General features: G+C 40.9%; 3 protein-coding genes and 1 non-coding gene across 4 annotated transcripts; 3 read left to right on the plus strand and 1 right to left on the minus strand.

Annotated features, from left to right (window-relative positions):
- Window positions 1–7,142: 7,142 nt before the first annotated feature.
- LOC143131481 (regulator of G-protein signaling 20-like) lies at window positions 7,143–10,084 on the plus strand. The gene is made up of 5 exons (XM_076291133.1): window positions 7,143–7,148; window positions 8,285–8,460; window positions 9,109–9,192; window positions 9,394–9,628; window positions 9,869–10,084. The coding sequence occupies exons 1-5, from the start codon at window positions 7,143–7,145 to the stop codon at window positions 10,082–10,084; spliced, it is 717 nt and encodes a 238-aa protein (XP_076147248.1).
- A 1,976-nt stretch (window positions 10,085–12,060) lies between these two features.
- Window positions 12,061–17,705, minus strand: lypla1 (lysophospholipase 1). Its single transcript, XM_076290460.1, has 9 exons — window positions 17,221–17,705; window positions 16,913–16,944; window positions 16,705–16,770; window positions 16,523–16,570; window positions 16,028–16,098; window positions 15,667–15,740; window positions 14,883–14,984; window positions 14,562–14,738; window positions 12,061–12,472 (listed from the first exon to the last, which is right to left on the minus strand). The coding sequence occupies exons 1-9, from the start codon at window positions 17,287–17,289 to the stop codon at window positions 12,419–12,421; spliced, it is 693 nt and encodes a 230-aa protein (XP_076146575.1). The 5' UTR covers window positions 17,290–17,705; the 3' UTR covers window positions 12,061–12,418.
- Window positions 17,706–17,991: 286 nt separating this feature from the next.
- Window positions 17,992–18,063, plus strand: trnaa-ugc (transfer RNA alanine (anticodon UGC)). Its single transcript has one exon. It is a non-coding gene; the product is annotated as a tRNA-Ala (tRNA).
- Window positions 18,064–18,348: 285 nt separating this feature from the next.
- mrpl15 (mitochondrial ribosomal protein L15) lies at window positions 18,349–21,033 on the plus strand. The gene is made up of 5 exons (XM_076291289.1): window positions 18,349–18,529; window positions 19,636–19,793; window positions 19,902–20,067; window positions 20,367–20,490; window positions 20,609–21,033. Exons 1-5 carry the CDS (start codon window positions 18,425–18,427, stop codon window positions 20,947–20,949), a joined length of 894 nt encoding a protein of 297 aa, XP_076147404.1. The 5' UTR covers window positions 18,349–18,424; the 3' UTR covers window positions 20,950–21,033.
- Window positions 21,034–23,230: the final 2,197 nt, after the last annotated feature.

The following is a 23,230-nucleotide window of genomic DNA, read 5'->3' on the forward strand; positions in this document are numbered from 1 at the left end:
AAATCGAGATTCGTATCGAACCGTGGGTCAAAAATCGTGATACAAACCGAATCGTGAGGTTGGTGTATCGTTACAGCCCTACTAATAAGGGGAGAACCGCCACTCTCGGGAAACTTCCGGTTTCTGAACTGGTTGCAGTTCCTGTTCTGGTTCCACATGAGGGCGCTCACGAATAAGTGCAGAATGAATGGAGGTCTATGGAGCTGTACCCCTCAAATCCACTTTTCTCGGGATATCATTTTTTTGCCAGAAATTGGAATGTTGCATGCGAAAGAGGGGGCAGAGAAAATATACACCGCTGAGTATTATATTTTTTGAGTCACTTATTTGTTCTAAAAAGCCTTTCAAATGCGTCAATGACGTCATTCATTAGCAGCAAGCTAGTGAGTTGTGGGCAACAACGACCCAACCTGTAAGAAATCGAAAGGACGTAAGTACTCGTTCATTCAACTTTTGACCTATAATCCATATTGATCTTGCAGAAACCACAATCCAATCTTCGATTTGTCAACGACAACCAGGTGAAAGAGACACATTTAGCCATCTAGCTCCATAGACCCCCATTGTTTTTGCACTTATTCGTGATCGCCCCTAGCTGAACTGCAGCAGATTGCAGGTACAATGGAGTTAGGGAGTGATCCGGCTCTCCGTAAACGGGCTCTGGTCGTAGCCTATTCTGTCTGTTTGTAAAGCGCAAGTTTTGGTCAATTTCTGTAAAGAAACAGTGCCACCTATAGGCCTGGGGTATGAAGTAACGTGTTGAGTCGTGTTGAGATGGATCCGTTTGGACGCAAATATTCTTGATACGGTTCCAGGGAAGACGGGGGAAAAAAAGATCCGTTTGGTACGTGTGGACTAGGCCTAAATCAGCGCGATTTACCCTTATAGGCTACTGCACATACAAGATCTGTACGAGATGATCCGTAGCACTGAAGTGAGAAATGATTTAACTCTTTGTGTAGCGCATGCGAGCGCTTTTTTCCCCATTTTGACCTGAATATTGGTGGGGACATTTCAGTCATTATTTGACATTGGTGTGGCCACGTCCTTCGGTCCCCACGCAAATCTACGCCCCTGCCTAGGCTACTTTAGTTTCAAATAATTTCAGTGGAGTTACCGTTATAGAGGGAGAGCAGATAGCTAACAAACGTTCAGAAAAAGTCCTGTTGGCAAATTTGAGGAAAAGTTGGTAAAGGGGCTATTTCACACAATTTGAGGGTGCTGAATTCAAATATTTTGTTTACCAAGTTCAATTTTGAGCTTGCTAATTAGCATAATTCACATACTTTTTGGTTTTGCCATCAGATATCATAGGAATTGCAAAAAAAAGGCATTAATATACTCTTTATGTATCAGATATGTTGTGGGACAGGACATGAATTACCCCAATGACCCTCAAGTAGTAAATGAAAATAAGCTAAAATTAAAATATAAATTGAAATAATAGCTAAAATTCAGTAGGCTATGACGTTTAGAAGCAAAATAGATTCCTTGATAATAAATTGATATAATAGTAGGTGACTGCTCATTTTTCTGTAGAAAGTACTTTGTCACTAACTATTATGAACAGTTGTATTTTTTTTTTACTGTAAAGGCGACTGTGCTTTCCTAGTTAAAACATCTCACTGGCGCTCTTTCCCATCATTCAAATCCCAGCCATGCAAAAAAATGGAAGAGTGTGCATTTTTGAGGGTTGCTGAAGAGTGCTATGGAGATTGCATTATTTAAAAAACATTTACAAGATATCCTTTATAGTGCAACAAAAAGAAACATTCTCCAGTGCATCATTAATGATGCTGAAAGGGAAGTGGACCTATCCTCAGCTATGAACTGATTAATGTCCCTGGGCCTAGTTCCCCGAAAGCATCTTAAGCCTAAGAGCGTCGTAAAGTCCCCCTTATGAACGTCTTAAGATTTGCTGACTGTTTCCCGAAACCATAGTAGCTTAAGAGCGTCGTGAAAACACTCGTAGATCTACGAGTGCTCCAGAGTTCTCGTTACCGGCTAAGATCGTCTTAACAGTACTTCTCACTGAGGTCACCAACAGGACATACAGAGGAATTACAACTTAGAATACATAATCCAATTTACGTTCCCATTCTTTATTGTGTTTACCTGTGATGAATCAGATTTTAGCGTGCAAAATAGCATAGCCTACATTTAATGGTCATAATAATGTGATGAAAAGCGGACAAAAATGCAATCAAGTTATGAAACGAGACGTTGCCAGAATAGTTTGCCATTATCTTTGCTATGTGAGGGTTATATTTTATTAGGCCTATGAGGTAAAAGCAGAGAAAGGAACATGTGGTTTAGTCTGTAGGCCTACTGCATCAAAATCTAAGCCTACACATGTCCTCACTTTCTTACTCGACTTCTTTCTTATCTTCAAATGTGTTCTTAAGTGACACAGCAAAAAAGTATTGCATAGTGCAACAATTTAATCTTAAACAGGGGCGTGCAGAGACCTTTGAAGGGGCAGGGGCTCAAATTTAAAAAAAGGGCACATGGAACAAAATGTTCTTGTCTACACAGAGATCATAGGCTATAAGGTACATCTTATTGATTAAATTCAAAGCTAATTTTAATAGCCTAGAAATCTAGACGCACCCTAGCGGCAGCAATATGTTATTGCCTAGTCTGGCTTGTCAGGCTATAATTTCAATGTTTATCACAGTGAACTACCACCATTAGCAAGCTGGTGTCTTGCAGATTCACGTGCTGTGCGTGTGGCCACTGAGTGAAATGACGCGTAATGTAGCCTACTGTAACAGAGAACGACGAGTTGGGTTAGTTAAACAACTACAGTAGCCTATGTCGTCGGCTTATGACAATTCAGAAAAGGTTTGCCTACTCTGTTTTATGGACTAGGTCTACTAACCTAAGCTACTATAACATAGTAACCTAAACAGAATATGTTATGAACGTTCAGCCTTAGATTTTCGAAGCTGCCAGGTTATTGAAATGGATGGACCATGACATGGTTAAAACGGGTTTAGCCTACTTCATTAAACATGAAACAACTATAAACATTTTATTCTCTATTTCTAAGCTGAATACTATTGCATGTTCAGATAGGCTAACTGCCAAGTGACCTTACCGTGCTCCCAAACGTCTCCTGCAGCACTGTGCCTCCGTGCACCTGAGAGTTCACTGAATGTATGACGTCACGGATTGGTGGCCGCAAGGCATTTCAATTAACACAGAAAATTGTTATTTTTGTAAATAATTTCACAAACTATTAATGAGACATTTTAGCGAATATTCACGTTGGAACTAGCGGAAGTATTACAAATTTTAAAAAGTAAAAAACGGGTCTTGTCAAAAGGGCACTTCAAAGGGGCAAAAGGGCAGGTGCTAGAGCCCCTGTAGCCCCCCTTCTCTGCACGTGCCTGATCTTAAATAATTACAATTATTTATGTCTGTGTGTGGTATATAACCTACTTGGGATGCTTACATGCAGATGTCATAGTGTTTCTATTTTCGTATTGATGTGAATTAATGTTTAGATCCGAAGTTTAAACGGTAGGCTTATAGCTGTGACGTGCAGTCACCTGACATCACCATCAAATCAGAGGATATTTCAGAACTATTAACGTGGACAGCTCCCTTTAAGAGCATCTTAAGAGCAGTGCACGGGCGTTCACGCTACGAGCATGTTCGGGAAACAGTCGGGAAAAACAAACGAACGATCGAAGATGATTCGTAGAAAACCCTCGTAAGAGCATGTCTCCGTCGTTATCGGGAAACTGGGCCCTGTACTGTAGCTATTGCAGATAGCGATGGTTATTTGTGAAGTGGAAATAAGTCTTATCCTCACTCAAGTGCTGTCTAGCAATGTGGAATGTCCAGTAGTGATCACTGCAAAAACTGCTCATTCAACACTGGTAATAGATGCTCAAGATCTATGTATGTCTTTAGGACACCCATCTGACTGCAGTACATTTAAGAAGTATGCAGGAAAGTTTGTAAGAAACGTTTGTGTTGTTATTTGGTATTTGTTAGAAAATAAGGTTGACTATCAAAGAAATAGACCTAATGTAGGAATGCACACAGATATTGTAACAGATACGCTCAGGCCAATCCAAACTTTTCTCATCTGTTGTTCCTCGTTGGTGGAACACACTGTTCCTACAAGGTCAGGGTCATCCCTCTCCATTTTCAAAAAACTCCTGAAGACCCAGCTCTTTAGAGAACATATCCTCTCATAGCACCACTTATACAACAAGACTTGCTGATCCTAGCACTTACCACCCGTCTTGAACTGACACTCAACTGTTTAAAAACAGCACTCACTGATGCACTTATTCTTACTGTACTCTACTGTTTTTAAATTGTCCTAAAATTGTTGAGAGAATTGCTTTAAAACTTAACTGTTACTATGTTGTTAGTCGCTTTGGTTAAAAATGTGCCAGCCCACCTCTGAAATTTCAGAAATAGTTTAGGCCTATCCACCTGTTATTAGAGTTTATCCACCTCTCAAAATAGTTTATTCACCAATTACAACTGTTTACATTTAAAAGTCACACTGTATTATCCACAATAACAATATGTAGCCTACACTCATCAACACCCTATGAACCACTTAATGCCACTTGTATTGTTATAAACATTGGACAATAACCTCCACCATCATCAAACATGTTCTGAATGCCTTTTCTAAAAATCTGATACCGCATGGTGCAGTCCATCTTACCGTGATAGTCATAGACTGGCACTCTTGCGCTCTGGTAGGTCCAGGTACCGTTGCATAAAAATTGGTTACTTTTTTTTTTGACTACTTTTACTTGTATACTTTTCCAAGCCACTTTGTTACTTTTACTTGAGTAAAGAAGTTAAATCAGTACTTCTATTTTTACCAGAGTATTTTTTAACACACGTATTTGTAGGCTACTTCTACTTGAGTAAGGGAAGTGAGTAGGCTACTTTTGCCATCTCTGCTGTACAATGTGTATGAGTGCATGTGAATGCACAATTCACTAACAGGTCTGGGCCCACTTCCCCGAAAGCATCTTAAGCCTAAGAGCGTCGTAAAGTCCCTCTTACGAACGTCTTAAGATTTGCCGCCTGTTTCCCGAAACCATCGTAGCTTAAGAGCGTCGTGAAAACACTCGTAGATCTACGAGTGCTCCAGAGTACTCGTTACCGGCTAAGAGCGTCTTAACAGTACTTCTCACTGAGGTCACCAACAGGACATACAGAGGAATTACAACTTAGAATACATAATCCAATTTACGTTCCCATTCTTTATTGTGTTTACCTGTGATGAATCAGATTTTAGCGTGCAAAATAGCCTACATTTAATGGTCATAATAATGTGATGAAAAGCGGACAAAAATGTAATCAAGTTATGAAACGAGACGTTGCCAGAATAGTTTGACCTTATCTTTGCTAAGTGAATATTTTATTAGGCCTATGAGGTAAAAAGCAGAGAAAGCAACATGTGGTTTAGTCTGTAGCCTACTGCATCAAAATCTAAGCCTACACATTTCCTCTCTTTCTTACTCGACTTCTTTCTTATCTTCAAACGTGTTCATAAGTGGCACCGCGAAAAATTATTGCATGGTGCAACAATCTAATCTTAAAATAATTACAATTATTTATGTCTCTGTGTGGTATATAACCTACTTGGGATGCTTACATGCAGATGTCAAAGTGTTTTATTTTCGTATTGATGTGAATTAATGTGTAGATCCGAAGTTTAAATGGTAGGCCTATAGCTGTGACGTGCAGTCACCTGACATCACCGTCAAATCAGAGGATATTTCAGAACTATTAACGTGGACAGCTCCCCTTAAGAGCATCTTAAGAGCAGTGCACGCGCGTTCACGCTACGAGCATGTTTGGGAAACAGTCGGAAAAATCAAACGAACGATCGTAAGATGAATCGTAGAAAACCCTCTTAAGAGCGTGTCTCCGTCGTTATCGGGGAAGTGGGCCCTGCACACATACAGAGTGCAGAGGCAGAGCACAAACACAGGCCTATGCTGATTACATCAAGGTGCTTTGGCAAGTTTTCAAAACCCATCAGCTTGGTTTCTAACAAAATAAAAGTCAGTCATACCATTACTCCAGTATCCCTACCCTGAGTAAGGGATAATGTATTGTCCGCCGGTAATTATCAGAAAATAAGTCCCGACATGGAGAACCCCCGACGCGCAGCGGAGGGGTTTTGCTTCGACCTGAAGGGACTTATTTTCTGATGATTAGGCCTACCGGCAGACAATAGGTTATCCCGCTTATTAATGCACTGTATTCGGGATTAGGCCTATGTAGCTTACTGTATAATTGTAGCCTACTAAAGGAAAGAAATACTGTATTTATTTTGATTATGTTTTTTTTATCCTCAAAAATAGAAATATTTACACACATGCATGCAGACACTTTGAGAATGTGTTCGGTCAACAAGGATGTGGTCTTCATATATATATTGCAATAACGTGTAGGCTATATGTTTTATGTGGTTTATAAACGTCTAGCATACACCCTTAGCAACAGATGAGACTACGTGCAGTGTTTTTTCATTTCACGAATTATTGAGAAGAGAAATGCCGCCCTCTTGCGCTAATCAACACAACATGCAGAATTACCACAATGTTGATGTTGCATTTGGTCTCAGACCATTCTCTTTGTAAATAGCGTACAGAAAAACCTAACACAATAATATCTGAATAAAATTGATAAGCTTTCTTGTATGTTAGCTTAGGCTACTAAAGATCCGAAATACACATCCAAAATACAGTAGGCCCATGCCTAAATTAACCAAAAATAATTCAAATAAGCTCTTTCTATGAATTAATAATTTGTTGTGGACAACTCTTTAAACATTCATTTTGATTGTTTTTATACATAGGTTCATCTAATCCATTTGTAGGCTATAGCTTACAAGCCGTATTGTCATATTTTAGAGACATGTTCTTCTTTGGAGAAATTGTGAGTCGTCAGCTGTCCAACAGCCAACATTATCGTTAGGACTGGATGCCAGACCGCTACTCTTAAACTCTTGTTTTAACAACAACCAACAATATAATCTTATAACCAAACCAGTGTGCAGTTTATTATTATTGTGGAGGAAAGACGTTCATACGCATGCGCTCAGCAATTCAGCTGCTGCCCGGTGCAAATAACCTCCTCGTGCATACATGGATGTGAGCAAGAGCTAGACCAACTGCTTTGGGCTTCCATGGTGATACGGTGGGTATAAAAAATAATGGATGTATAAGAAATGTTACATTGCCTGTTTTTTTTTTAACGAAAGAGTAAGTCGAGTGGGAATCCTAATTGGCGAGGGGTGCGTAAAACCATAGCGTGCAACAGAATGTTTGAGATTCCAGTGGTTACAGGCGTTGATGCGCTAGCCAGCTGTTCTTCCATTCGGTTCAGTGATCGCCTGTGGTAACGTATGTAATTGCTGGCTTTTGTTGTGATTGTTTACGCAGCGATTGTGGAGATATCTGATTTAACCCAGACACTTATTGTACAGATCATATTATTATTGATATTATTGTTGTTGTTGTTATTATTATTATTACTATTATTATTATTACTACTAGGCTACTATTATTAGGCCTGTTACTATTATTGCGTGCTAAAACTGATTTGGAAGATAGGCTGTGACGCCGTTCATGACGGCGCTCAGTATAGGCAGGTTGAATATTTTTGATGCTGTAGCTGGATATGTAACCCACTGTCGATACGAGAGGAGCGGCATGTTGTACAGCATGATGTCGTGCGGGGGATTCTTACAAGATGATGAGGGCCTTTTGCTATCTGAATGCCATGCCTTCCCTTTTTCATTAATTAATACAATATCGTTTGTTTTAAATAGATTTGAAATGTGCCTGGCTATTTACAGGGATGTCAATTTTACATAGCCTTATTCTGAAACTTTCAATAACAAAAAGGAATGTTTATGTAATATGCACACAACCAATGGAGGATAGAGGAATGAAAATATGTAGTATAATGGATAATGGTGTGTGTGTGTGTGTGTGGTAGAAGTGGAGAAACAACTGAGGGGTGCTGGTTCTCAGAATATGAGGACTGATATCAGGTGTTACTCTAATTTAATTAGACCCAAAGGACCAAAAAATATTTCCTCTCCCTGGATCAAGACATACCTCGAGAAACTACTGCTGATCTGTTAGTGTTGAACAGTTGTTGATCAGTGCTGGTGGCATAGGCCTTCATACATATTCCAAGCCACATGCTGTTAATGTTACTGGTACCACTATGTTAATGAAGGAATGTGTCCCCCCTCTGTCTCTCTCTCCTTTCTCTTTAGCCCATGGGTTCAGAGCGGGAGGAGATGGGCAAACGGCAGATGCAGGAGGCACCGAGTACTGTGCAGACGCACAACACACACACTCACAGCGCCATAAACACTCACACACACAGCTGGCTGAATGCGCCTCCCAACGCCTGCTGCTTCTGCTGGTGCTGCTGCTGTAGCTGCTCCTGGTACAGTCCAACCACACAAATTCACACACACACACACACACACACACTCTGCTCTTGGTACAGTCCAACCACACAGAGATGCACTGCTATACAGCATTCACAATCGTGTTGCAACAGCAGCAAAAAGGCACAAGTAGCCTGAGAAAGCCACATCACAGTGATAGTGCTCTTGACACTATAGTATGTTTGTACTCTGTAAGTAATTAAGCACTCGCGAGGCCTAGGATGCAGGTGTTCGGTTTGCATCATTAGAGAAAGGGGACTGAAAAATTACAGTGTTTACGACAGGTTTCCCGAGGGAGCATAAGTACACAGGCACACATATTGTACACACACACAGAGAGACACATTAACACACATTCTCTCTCTCTCTCTCTCTCTCTCTCACACACACACACACACACACACACAAAACCTGAAAGCAAGTTTTTTTTTTTTTTAAGAGCTGCTTTAGATTTACAGAGAGAAGAAAGATACAGAGAGAAAAAATATTACTTTGCCAGTCACTAGATCTGGAAATCAGGAAAGACTACAAAGGTTGAAAAAGGCATACATTGCAGTCTATGTTTAGACACAGACCAAAAGCTTGTTCACTCTATCACTTCCTGTTTCTATTTTCATCACTCTTTTTTCTCTCAATTGTTTCAGCTTGACTGTGCGCTCTGCTCAGGATGAGCGAATCCAAAGGCTTGTCTGTGAGCAAACTGAAGTGACCAGCAACTGTGAGGAGAGGTGATTAATACACTGTCACAGAGAGTTAACACAGGCGTAATCCTTGCCCATGACATTCATAGAATAGATTTATAGCTATGAATGGACATAGTAGAGTCAGTATGGAAAACTGCCAGTTTGCGACAGTTTCATCCAAAAGAACTTTGCGGCGGTGTAATTGTGGATCACTCCATTGACTACTTCCTCCCTCTCTGCCTGTAGCCCCAAGCCAACGCTGGAGGATGCCCGCTCGTGGGGGCAGTCGTTTGAGCGCCTGATGAAGAGTCCGGCCGGCCGTGGCTGCTTTAGGCAGTTCCTGCGGACGGAGTTCAGCGAGGAGAACCTCCTCTTCTGGCTGGCCTGCGAGGAGCTGAAGAAGGAGACCAACCGCGGCGTGGTGGAAGAGAAGGTGCGCCAGATCTATGAGGACTTTGTCTCCATCCTGTCCCCGCGAGAGGTACAGCGGCTCCCATGCATGCACACACTCGAATATGCACTCACAAGCTCAGAGCGAGAGGATTCTGTGTGCAGATGTCTCAGTGTCCAGATTCAGTTGACTTGCATGCACTTGTGCACACAAAAAAAGGGGTTTTGTGCACATAGAGTTTCTGAGACAGTTAGCCACTCCCACTTGAGAGCATGCGGGTTCGGCGTATATAGGTGTTTACAACCCTGCGATATGTTTGTGTGTCCACAGGTGAGTCTGGACTCCCGCGTGCGCGACGTGATCAACCGGAACATGACGGAGCCCACGTCCCACACGTTTGATGACGCCCAGCAGCAGATTTACACGCTGATGCAGCGAGACTCCTACCCACGTTACATGAACTCCAGCATCTACTCAGACCTGCTGCAGAGCCTGGAGCAGCAGCAGCAACTGCAGCAGCCGGAGAAGCCTCCTGAGACCTCCTAAATAACACAGGCACGCACACGCATGCACCTGAGCTTTAGTGACCACGTAACCACATGTAAGCCACACATGCATACGTCCAGGAGACAAACACACACAGAAGTCCACTGTAAACAGATACACACCAATCGCACAGCCTGGCACTAGTTGCACTGAGATACACGTTACACACTTTGACCTGCTTTAGCTGGCTTACACCACCTTGAATCCATCACACAAGTGAGGGCAATCAAAATCACTCACCAATGCACAGCCTCAAGAAACCCTCACAACACACACACACACCTATTTTCCCTCTCCCCTCCCAATTTCTCAGGCGCCATCCCTGGATGCTCAGAGCACCAACTGTTATCAGAGGTATCCGGAGGAAGCCACAACAAGCAACATTTTTATTTTGGACGTGACTGTATATAGAACTTCAGGTACATACTAAATGACAAATATTGTGGTGTTTCAGTCAGATTGTCTTAAGAAATGAGTACCAACAAATTTACCAATATGTTTTTTGTCTGGTAGAGCATGTTGACAGTAGGCACATATCTAGGTCATCAGAGTAATTAATCAGAGATAATGACAATGACAAAATGAAGTAGAAACAGCTGAATAACTATATTGTAAAGTAATGAACAACTTGAATCTGATCATTTTTAGCTTGACATTATCAATCCTAATGACATATTATCATATTATTAAGTGCAATCCTAAGGAAGGGATGTGATGACAGAACAGCCAGAGGTGTTCTAGCTGTTGCTTCGTGGAGTGATGCCACCTGGAGTACATCAAGTGAAACTGGTGTTCTGAATGTTTGTTTACACTGGCTGTGTCACTGCCCTCCCTTACCCGGTGCCACTAAAGCTGCTTTCAGACATAGGTGGAAGTCTGCATGTTCTGCGAAGTGGTTGGGCCGTATATCTGAACAACATAACCGGACATTTGGAACTCAACTCAAGCCAGCTGTTACACTACTCCCCTCCTAGTATTTCCGACGGACATTATGTTAATGAGCTCATGTCTGAACGAAGCCAAGAACATGCGGAGATTCTGTTCATGTGTGTGTTCAACCACGCAGAGATCCTGTTCATGTGCGTCAGTGTCGTTCACACATGACAGCATAATGTCCACATGTAAGCATCATATTTGAATCACCTGAAGGGTCGGACATCCGTTTGACAAAGATCCACATATAATGCGGAGGACATGTCTGAAAGCAGCTTAAGAGAAAAGTCCCACACCTGTGCCTTGAACTGTGGTGCGTTTGGAACTCCCAATGAAGAAATTACTTACTCGACAACATTAAAATATCAAACCTATAAATTTCTTTATGTACTAACACTGAGATTATTTTTTCCCTGTTTCAGTCCTTCATTGCAATACTGTACAAATCAATGACTTTTGTCTATTTATGGATTCTTTTTTTTTTTTTTTAAATATATCAATATTTATGTTGTGTTTTTATCTGTTAGGCAACTAAAGGATGGGAGTTAAATAAAAGCACAAATGCTTCTATCACACACTGATTGTGAATGTGCACACTGTGTATGGGGTGAATATTATAAATCTTGGTTTGGTAAGTTGGTAAGATTTTACAGCTGATTTCTTACATGTATCCTTTGTCTTTGTTGCTTTCACACTCATAGCAAAGATCCTTGATTACTAACTGCTCTGCGTCAGCCCTCTCTGCTCACAGCCTTAGAGCTAACACTTAAAATCTTTACCATTTTGTCACAGCAATTCTGAGTACTGTTATTAACCTGTAGAGTGTAAGGAATAGAAGCAAATATACTGCTTTTTCTCCATTCTCAAACTACATTCACAGAATGTCTGACAGTTCTTGCAAAATAAAACACTCGCCTCAAAAGTTTTACTTGTGCTCAGAGCCAAACAGTGTCAGAGTACCGATCCAGTGTATGATTGAAGTGTTCCCTTAATTTTTTTGAGCAGTATAGTATGCATTAGAAAATCTGGAAGACACAGAGAGGTAAAGCAGATGGCTTTTATTTACAGTAAATTAGCATAAAATCAGCTACATCCTCAGTCTTTGCAATACATCACTTGTCATAAAGACTGTCATGGCAACAGTGGTTTGTCTACGTATCCTCTTCATGACCTCTGAACCCGGATGGTCACCCAACTCATCCAGCTGACAGAATAATTCTTATAGCAGCACATTGGTCAGTCCCCTCGGTCAGGTGGGTTCTGGAGTCAGCAGAGCGATGAGAGTCCTGTTTGGGTTCAGTTCTGTTTGAGGCTCAATCAGTCTGATTTGGATTGGGTCACCAGCTATCAATGAGGTTGGGCAGCCGTTCGTCACTTGTCAACTGTTCACACGCTGCCAGCTTAGTCAATTGGAGGCAAGTGTGTTTCTATGAATCCTTTGAGATCATCCATTTCCTACACCAAAAGAAACGCACGCACAATCACAAGCTGAAAAGGGCTCAGTAGGACAAAGCAAAACCAAAGAAATACAGGAAGCGGAGAAAGGATGCAAGAACAGGACCAAAAGACAATTGGGCACACCGATTATTTTGTGGTTGTGGGTATGAAATAGGGCTATACAATCATTGCAATATGAACCAATGCAATTACTTAATTGCAAAAGCTACAGATAATCGTCCACAGTTAATAGTCACATTTATGACTTTTATATTCATGTAATCTTCCTTGACTGTGCCACTTCTGGTTGGTGGGTGTGCGTAGTGCGCGAGGGGCACAGAAATTCTGATTGGTGAGCTTCAGTCAGTCGGGTCCTGCGCTTCTTATGCACTGGGCATGCTCACCAACAGACATGGACAGTATTTTAGTGGGCTCTTTGCACAAAAGGCTCTCAATGTGGCCTCTTTGTTACCAGTGGAGCGTTAACTGTGTTGTAACGGCATCTTCTGTTATATTTTGCTCCTAACATCTTCACTCCGACACTGAATATCTTGTTTGCCCAATAATAACAATTTGAACTCGCATAGGCTAAATCCTTCTTTATCGTAATGTGCTGATTTACTAGGTGCAACACACCTGGCTCCACCAGAAACAAGCGAGCCGTACGTGCAAAGAGCCAATTAGATGTATTTAAAATACCTATTTAATTACTTTAGCATATTTTGTCATGTGTATTTTGCAGGATTGGAAAAAGTAAAATGTAGTTTGTAACAAAATATTTTGAGGGATTGTATTTATATGTTTTTCTCAACTAAGTCAAAATGTCATCACTCAGTTAAATATACTACCTATAACCATGACAATAGGCTATGCTTATCATAGTCTGGGAGCCAAAGGCCAGAATATCGTTTTTTTTCTTTGCTGTTTCTTGTTGCTTAGGGGTTACTCAATAAGAATAAGGATGGTGCCCAGTGATATTCCTTGGGCAATTCCATATATTCAACTCTAAAGTTAACCTAAGTAGCGATTTGTCCAAAAAAATGCCAATTTCATTACCCTTTCGAAAGGACAGCATAACATGTAAACCGAATTTTCCCTATTCTTGCCACATTGTGACCAGTTTTGATTAGTGCTTCAATCAAGCTTGTGCAGAATAATGACGTCAACCATAGCAACGAAGCTCTTATCTTATCTTAGGAATTGTACATTTTCCTTACTAAGAGTAGGTCCAAGAGGCTTTGTGAATAACTTTTAAGAGAAAACTCCGAGCTAAAATATTTTAGTGCGATTTAGGAGTACTCCTAGTGGTAAGACAAAATGCTTTGTGAATACGGACCCTGATCTACTAGGAGTCCTAATGTACAGAATGAATAGCCAATCAGAAAATAGTATTTCTTGTCTTGATACATGTTCAATAATATGCCTTGTAGTTTCTTTTAAAGTTTGGGTACTGTGTGGGTATTTTTGTATTTTTATATTAATTACTTTTTTAATGAAATACATTTTTCACATCAGTATTTTGTATTTTATTTTGTTACATTTCATCAGCCAGTATTCGTAGTTTGTAACAAAATAGTTTTTTGATGTATTTGTGCCCACCTCTGCTCACCAATCAGGGGTGGCACAAATAAAAGAGACATTTGTAATACTGAACTGAATCAATAGTTAATTGACATTCAAAAATCATATTGCAAATTAGAGCCCGACCAATAAATCGGTGTGCCGATTATCAGCAGATATTAGCTATTTGATATTTTCCCCGAATTGTGCAGCCCTAGTATAAAAACAATGCAAAAACATAAGAACCACGCTCGAACGTGACATTGTATGTCCAAAATACATCAGTTCGCCATTTTTTATAGCAAGATTGCATTACCTTGCATTAGATTTCTGTTCAAAGATGAATCATGAAAGATCAATCTAAGTTAAGATTTTCTATATTACAAAGTTTACATAATATATCAGCTTCTTTTTCTATAGTATAAGTGAGAAGCAGGAGGGGGAGAGAAGGAAGCACTTGAGGCAAGAGAAGTCATATTGTTGTACTACTACTACTTGTGTGTTCTGTGGGGGTCTGTAGTTGGAAGCTGGGTGCTGATAGACTGACCTGTGGGCAGGAGGAGTGGGGCATCCCGGGGTAGGTCTTGAAAGTGATGTTAGCAGGGTTGAGGAGGGTCTTGAGTTTCTCGACTGTGAGGCGGCCAAACACCAGTGGCACCAGAGGGTCTGCTTCCCCATGGCATTGAAGTACAGGCACATCCTTATTGCAGGTATCAGCAGCAGCCTGAAGCCAAACACACACACACACACACACACACACAGTGAAAGAGAGAAAGAAGTCACTGTGTGCAAGGGAGAATAAGCACCAAAGTGCTTGTAAAAGAAATAGAGAAAGGAAGAGTGATGGAGAACACAAACAAGCTTATACCTGTGAAAAAGAGTGTCTAAGAGGCATCCAGCAGCTAAGGGCCAAAACACCACCAAGCTTCTGATTTGTGGTAAGAGCAGTGTAGAGAGACAGTGCCCCTCCCTGCACACACAAACACACAGATACATACTCTTGAGCTCAAATATCAGTATGCTTCTTTCCATATTCCCATTTAAGATGTTATAGACAAAATACCCTGTGAAAAAAAAAAAAATCTGCAATATGGCCATTTTTTGGAGGACAGATGCAGAAGAAATTTAATACGGTATAAAAGAAAGAGTTTTACCTAATTTTGACCCAACACTGCTTACTACAACTTTAGATAAATCATCTATTGACACTTAAGTATGGTTGTGTTTCAGTTATCTTAGGACAGAGAGATTTGATGGGTAAGACTGGTAACTTTAACAGTTTACAATTTGCAACTTGATAGCTCACAGGTAGACCTGCACCCATCATTAATGCTTCTCTACTGGTTTGTGCAGCAGGACTGAGGGAAAGCATGGCCCCAGATGAGCCCTCTGGTTCATGAGCCAGCAGTTTTTAATCAACTTCATAATCCTGACACGGTCATAAGCACTGCATTCAGATCTGTGTAGACCTTCGCCAACAGGGCAAAAAAAGTGGTTTACAGGAGAGGTTTACAAGGTTTGTGCAGTGGTTTACAGGATGAACTTTCATAATAATCGTTTACAGCTTGCAAAAATATCACAAGTTACATTACATTCCCCCTCAATGCAATTGCCAAACAAACAATGAAGCAAAAGCCACTCAGATTGTGTACCTGAGAGAATCCTCCAAGCACGATCCTGGTGGACGGGATGCCATTCTTCACTTCTTGATCTATTAATGCTTTGACTGAAGGGTGTAATTCATAATTAATTACACAGTTCCTCAATAGATTGACTATAGAACGATAGACTGAATGATAGATCAGAGGATAGAATGAGAAAACAGACAGAAAGATAATACAACTGACTGACAGACAGATAGACCACTAGATAAATAAAATTATTAAAAAAACAAACAAGACAGACAGAAAGATAGAGCAATAGCTAGAACGAAAATAGAAAGACAAACAAACAGACTATCTACAGCATATTCAGATAGTCTTAATTTAAAGTGACTTGTGAATATAAACTCACTGTTCTCTGCGGCTCGTTTGATACCAGACTCATCTTCAGCTGCATCTGGGCTCAAGCTTACAATATCAAACCTGCAAGACAACAAAACATATTAACATAAACCCAAAGGTCCTGTTCAATGTCTACAATAGTATACATTAAGTTTGTCATAATTGAGGGAGAGAGAGTTCCAACGTTGTCAGAGTCCAACCTCTTTCACATATAAAGCTTGAATGAAGGAAGTAGGCTAAAACTGGGCAGTGCTAAACATAGACTACAAAGGAATCCACAATTCTTATTCAACTGTGGCAAAAACACCTTTTCAAGTCAAGATAGCTGGGAGATGCAAAAAGCCTAAATCTAATTGCAACCTTCCAGTTCCTCCTGAGCCGTGGCAGTTTTTGAAATAGTGAAGGTCTATCAACACCAAACTGTGACTGAGTGGCCAGTGGGTAACACATTGGGCCTCATAAGCTACCTTTTCCACTGTGAATAATAATGCTGAATGTCTCTTACCATGAAGGCATGCGCATATTCATGTTGAGGCTCACAGGCATGATGGGCCTGTGAATAAGCAAGCCAAAAATCATATGAATTACACACACATGAATAAACACACGAATTACACAGGCATCTCAGGGATGAGATACAGCTAGGCAAAATGATGGCTTCAAGAACTGAGCGAGTAGGCTACTCACGCGTGTGGACATATGTATTTCACATGTGGGGTCCTGATACCTGCAAATGCTTCTGCCCAGCCATGCCTGTAGAGGAAAGTTCCTTCATTATTATGCAAACACATTAACAACACCTCAGTAGGCTACTCTAGACAGAATTGAGACATTCGTAAGAGTTGTGTTCAATTAGGTGAATATAACATAGACCAGTTCATATTCTAATACGTACCCGGTGTCACCTAGGCCATGAAGAAAAATCACCTGCCGACATCAACAAAGATTCATTAGAGCTACACTATGTTCCACTCACATGTCCAGTCAAGATACATGAGCGCAACGATCGTAGCCTATATAAAAATGATTGCCTTTTACAACGTAAACAAAGGGAGAGAGCAGAATCTTTAGATATAATTTGCATGCTTTGGTTTAAAGTGTCCCGTGAGTTAGTGCTGTGTGATGAATAGCCTACATAGCATGTGGAATACAACGGCTAAAGTACAGGTGACCTGCACGTCCTCGCATGCAACATTAACTCACCGCTGCACTGGCCTTTCGGGCTGCTGGGACGATAGCGGGCAGCGGTGCCGACATATTATTACCACACATATAACGGACGGACAGTTGACATTCAACAAGAGAAACGGTAATGGCTATGCCACCTCTTTTAAAACACACAACCGCCAACCAATTTGACTATTTTAAGCTACCCCTTCCGCTGCCAGCACAATGCGCTCTCGTCTTAATTTGTCTCGTCCACTTAATTTTTAAATCGGACGAAACCGGCATCCATATCAGCATTACTCATTTAACAAAATATGTTAAACGAAAGATAACACTGCCGAGGAACTCTTTGGTCTTGTGAGACAACGTCTCCTGCTAAATAGTTTCCCTAAAGTGCTTTTAGAAGCGGTGGTGCTGATCCGTCCAGGAAATCCCGCCTCCTGCAGCGGGTGACTGATAGCTCGCGGTGTCCTTGCTGCAAGTGACACTTCTCAAAGCATTAAGCTCCCAGGCTGGATGTAGCCCGATTAGCGCGACTAACCCGATAGGTCACATGCAGCATGCATTTTAAACACTAGTCTACACGAACATAACATGGGTAGGCAGGCATACTAGTAGCAGGGTACAGAAAAATAGGGTACAGAAATGTCTGGCAAGTTTACATGTCGTTATTTAAGATTGTCATCTAATGTTCTCATACCTTAATGATGGTATTTTTCATTTAAGTAGATACCAAATATATAGAACTAGTTATACAACGCTATACATATTATAAAATTGGGTTTACAAACCATGATTGTCGCCGTTGGGGATGTAGCTCAGTGGTAGAGCGCATGCTTTGCATGTATGAGGCCCCGGGTTCAATCCCCGGCATCTCCAATGAATATTTTCATAATGTGAACAATTCAGATGTATTGTAAATTCTATAATGAAGATGTTATGGATGTCCATATGTTGGACAACATGGAGAAGCTTGTAGCTTTAACTTATCATCCCGAATAACCTGGCATTTTCATTGCTTTAAAAAAAAAAAAAAAAAACGTAGAGCAATTTCATATCTTTTCCAGAGTTATTATGATCCATATAAGGAGGCACAGTAAGAAACTTTGATGTAAAAGTAGATTGTACTCTGATTGTAACAGATTGTTTTGTAACAATGCTTCCGGTTGAGCCACACACGTGATTATCCGCCATGACAGTTGTCCTTGAATGAAGTGCATGGAGAGCCATCCTTGGTACAATGTCTGTGTCCAAGACGACTGGTGGAAAGTCTTTGGATATTTTGAAGAATCTTCCTCGAATTACACTTGCAAATTTGCGTCCAAATCCCGGTGCCAAAAAAGAAGTAAGTCATTGTCTTTCCAATTTGTGGCGAATGTTGCCTAGCTAACTAACGTTAGCCAACAAGTTAGCATTCATATGGTTAGATATATATTTATATTCACATCAGCTAACGTCATCTTAACGTTAGATAGTTTACTGTGGTTCATGTAATTATTTTACCAGTTCACATACATTTACAGCACCAACAATGTAACTTTTAAACTCCGATTAAAAGCTAACGTTACGAACTTAACATACTGCCATCATCTTCAGTCAGGCTGATTATAACTTAAAGGAAAATTCCGGTATTTAGCACTTTGAGTCCCTTTTCTGGTTTGTTTTGGATGAACTACAGTGGTGGACACCGACATTTTGACGATTGGTCCTGTCTCGACCTTTCTGGCTCGTTTTGAATCGCCTTTGACTAGTCAGAGTGGCTGCCAGCAGGCATACTGTAGGCTACTCAAACATGTCCTAAAACAACCCTTAACGTTCGTTTTCAAAACTGTGCAACTCACCGAGTGGTTAGTGGTGTTCAAAACGAGTCAGAAAAGTCGAGACGGGACCAATCGTCAAAATTTCGGTGTCCACCACTCTAGTTCATCCAAAACAAACCAGAAAAGGGACTCAAAGTGCTAAATACCGGAATTTTCCTTTAACTAGCTTGGCCATGTTTTTGCTTCCGAAAACTTGTAGTGTTAGTTACTCACCAGTGCAAGAGCATTTTATGGGGGGGTTGAACATCCTGTTGAGAATTTGGTCGCTTTAGTTGACTATGCACTGAACACTTGCATGATCTTCCATGGTTAGAGAGGAGTTGCTATCTTCGTCCTTATTCCTTTAACATGACTAGGCTGAACCCAATAACCCATTACAATAAACAGCAGTGTTAATGATAAGGCCTATGCTTCCCAATATGTGTATGCATTTATATATGTAAGTAAAAAGTCATATTTACTGTAGTAATTTTTCTACAGCCACACCAAACATCACAAAGAACTCTTTTGTAACATTTCTTTTGTAACATTTTCTAACAGTTTTGTCAGGCCATAAATAGCATCCATTGAACAGTGATGCAAAGTTACCTTCATTCTGACACTAACCAGACTTTCCTTTCTTCCTTTCTAGGAGAGGAGGCGAGGTAGAGGTGCCCATGGTGGTGACAAAAGTGGTCGAGGTCACACAGGAGAGAGACAGCGAGGGAATCGCCCACGTCTTGGCTTTGAGGGAGGACAGACTCCCTTTTACTTGGCCATTCCAAAATACTCTTACAATGAAGGACACAGGTTGGCCATGCACTTACACATTTACTTGACAGTGTAATTCATAATGTGACATTTGTGACTCGACCTGAGAGTTCTTGTTGTTTGTTTATAAATGTTGTATGAATCTAGTCAGCGTCCCCAGTACCCTCCACTGACGCTGCGCAGACTGCAGTATCTAATTGATCTGGGTCGAGTGGATACCTCCCAGCCCATTGATCTGACACAGTTGGTCAACTGCAGAGGAGTTACCATCCAGCCACTGAAGAGACACTATGGCATCAATCTTGTCGAGGAGGTGTGTATATGAATGTTAAAAATGACAAGGCAGTGTTTATTGTAGTTGGTGTTTTCTGTTGTTCAGGATATTGTGCAGGTTTCATTTTAGCAGCCATTAAATTTAGCTAGACTTGCCAAATGTCAATGCAATCCAGGCCATTTCCAGTGCTCTCCACTGGATGGCAGCATGCAGCTTACTGTGTTCCCTGTGTTTGCCAGTTCTGTCCACAGAACTTTTTGTCAGGATTGGCATGGAGTTGAAGTTGTCATTTTAAAACAGTTTTTATATGTTTATTCGTGTGTGTGTTTGTATTGCAGGGGGCTGACCAGTTCTGTACCAAAGTAAATATTGAGGTCCAGATTGCATCTGAAGGAGCTATATCTGCCATCGAGAGGAATGGTGGCGTCATCACAACAAGCTACTATGACCCTAGGAGCCTGTGTATGTATCTTGCGTCTTACAAAGTATATACAGTCAGTAAAACACCGTTAAAATGAGTGCTCTTCGGCAGTTTATTTAATTGTTCTCTAACTTGTACGCATCTTTGTGTCCCACACAGCCGTCCTCATAAAGCCTGTGCCATTCTTCATGACCGGCCAGCCCATCCCCAGACGCATGCTACCAGGAGAGGACCAGGTGAAGTACTACATGGACCCCAGTAACCGTGGTTACCTGGCTGACCCTGAGCAGGTCCAGGAGGCTCGCGTGGCCCTGGCGCAGAAATACGGTTACGTTCTTCCGGACATTTCCAAAGATGAATTGTATAACATGTTGGCCATGAGAAAAGGGCCGCGGCAGATTTTCTTTGGCCTGTCACCTGGGTGGCTGGTCAACATGGCAGAGAAAAAAATCCTTAAACCAAGAGATGAAAAGTTGCTACAATATTACAATGCTCAGTAGTGCCTCTACACTACACTCATGCCGTTTGATCATGTAAATACATGTTGTTGTTATTGTTATTGACTAAAAAAATATCAGAATATAGTCACATCAGTCTTTGTGTGAATGGATGTGTGTGTGAGAGAAAAATGCAGCCTCTTTTTTAAGGCCTTCACCACAATTAAAGTTTGTCAGAGTGAATATAGGAGCATCAGTGAGAAAAATGTAATATGCATAACATGTTATCACATTAATGTCTTGAGGGCTTAATATAAGAAAACAAATATGAAGGTATCTCTGTATTGATTATGATATGAAGTAGCATAGTTGTTAGTGAGCTAAGCTGAAATCTGGACATTTGCCCGACACTCAGGAGAGAGCCTGGCATTCAACCATTTTGGGCCTGGATTGAGACCCTTCATAAATGTTAGAGACTGAGGTTCAGGGTAGACATTTGGTTTACTAACTGCAAAAGTAAATGATCTGAAAATAGGCATCCTACACAGTTCTGGCTATAGCCAGATTGGTGTCTTGGTTCAAGCCTGGGCTGGTGTGGATTGAGCCATGCATATGAGAGTTAATTTCCTACTTGCAACTCTTAGCAGTGAAAGTGAGCAAAGCACCAGGTCGGTAACTTGCCATTAGTAACTGGGAGGTGGAAGGAGCGTGAGTATGAGCAGGTGAGAGGAAACTGGGAAAATAAGAACTAAAGACCGAAAAACAGGAAACAGATGCTTGTTGTTGGTGTGTATGTGTGCCACGGTAAACGGTGAGTGTGTGTGATTAGTCACAAAGCAGCTGTGTCCGGGCCGCACATTCAAACTACGAGTCGAGTCACACTCGGAACTCTGTCAACAAGCATGCTGTTTTTCAAAAAGACTTCAGGTCTTGTTATCAGTAGGCTATTAAGCAGACAAAACTTCTGTATAGTAGTATATTCCACAGGATGATTTTTTTTTTAAATAGAAAATATCTGTCTGATCTGACGTAGTCTAATTTGCGTCACTGAATTACATTCTTTAAATTCTTTAGCATCATACGTTTTCCTTTATGTTTTCACGATTCAAATTGTAGCCTTAGCAATTCATATTAGGCCTATTTCTTATCTACTCTTGACCTAAAGGCTAAACGGTATTTTGCTAATATTGGTGAACAATTATTAGGCTAATATTATTATTATTATTATTCCATATTATATCATCATTATGCCTACTATTATTATTGGCTTAGGCCTATTATTATTTGGCTTTTGGTTTACCCGGGTTTAGGAGGCTAAGGGAATGTGGTTTTATTGTTGTTACGTAAACAGTAGAATAGAAGTGGCAGACCTAAAAATCTAGTCTAAAAATCTTATTACGCATAAAATGAAGACTTCCTCCCTTACTTATGTTTTTCGTTCCCCATCTTTTTTTGTTTGTTTAGTTAGTTCACTTAAACTTCGGATGATGTCCGTAAATAGCTCTCTGGTTCATGCAGATATTGTCTTAAGGGACGAGGCCATAGAATTTCAGCTGGTACGAGGCTTTATCAAAGGAAGCATATGTTAGTGTGTGCGCACGGCTGGCCGTATTGTGTAAACCCAACCACCACCAGCTCCCTCTTTCTCCTACGTGCGGCACAGCGCGGAAATGTCACCAAGGCTTGTACCCACGCGCTGATCTTATCGACGGGCAGGACGGGATCCTCTGGAGCGCGCTTGGCGCACCCGAGGTTATGCGCCAAATTGAAGGACTAATAATTCTTATTTTGCGAGTTCATTTCAGAAAATGTTTTGCTATCTACTAAACTATTTGTTTTACTTTTTATCTTCACAAGTCAGCCCTAAGCCCCATACCTCATCAAATGAATGTTTACTGAAAGGCGTAGTCCTATGTACAAAGCTGCGTTTTTAAACCAATCCCTATAGGCTACAGGTTTAATAAACGTCGCACCAAACCTGAGTGCATTTACTTAGAGGTAATTCACTTAAATCAAATGGATGGTAAAACACTACTTAATATGGCTTTAACTAGGTTCGGTTACATGAAGTGTAGGAAATCACCCCTTACCAAATATTGGTTGTTTAAGTAACAGGTTATATATGCGGGATTGCAAAAATGGTCGATCATTAGGCCTACAGCCTAAATTTAGTTGTATTCAGTGCGAAGACTAATAACAGAATCAGGTAGCCTAATGTGTGAGATCTTCATACATCTGCCAACTTAGGCTATGTGGCTTTCAATAGGGCTAATAGGGTACCACTGCTGTGAGAGACATAAGGTTGATGCAGACGTTATGATTGAGTATTTCTTTTACGGCAGGC

The sequence above is a fragment of the Alosa pseudoharengus genome, unplaced genomic scaffold (assembly GCF_046254945.1).
Source record: "Alosa pseudoharengus isolate Yale_2024_CS ecotype anadromous, Long Island Sound unplaced genomic scaffold, YU_APseudo_1.1 YU_APseudo_1.1_scf_18, whole genome shotgun sequence".
NCBI lineage: Eukaryota > Metazoa > Chordata > Actinopteri > Clupeiformes > Clupeidae > Alosa > Alosa pseudoharengus.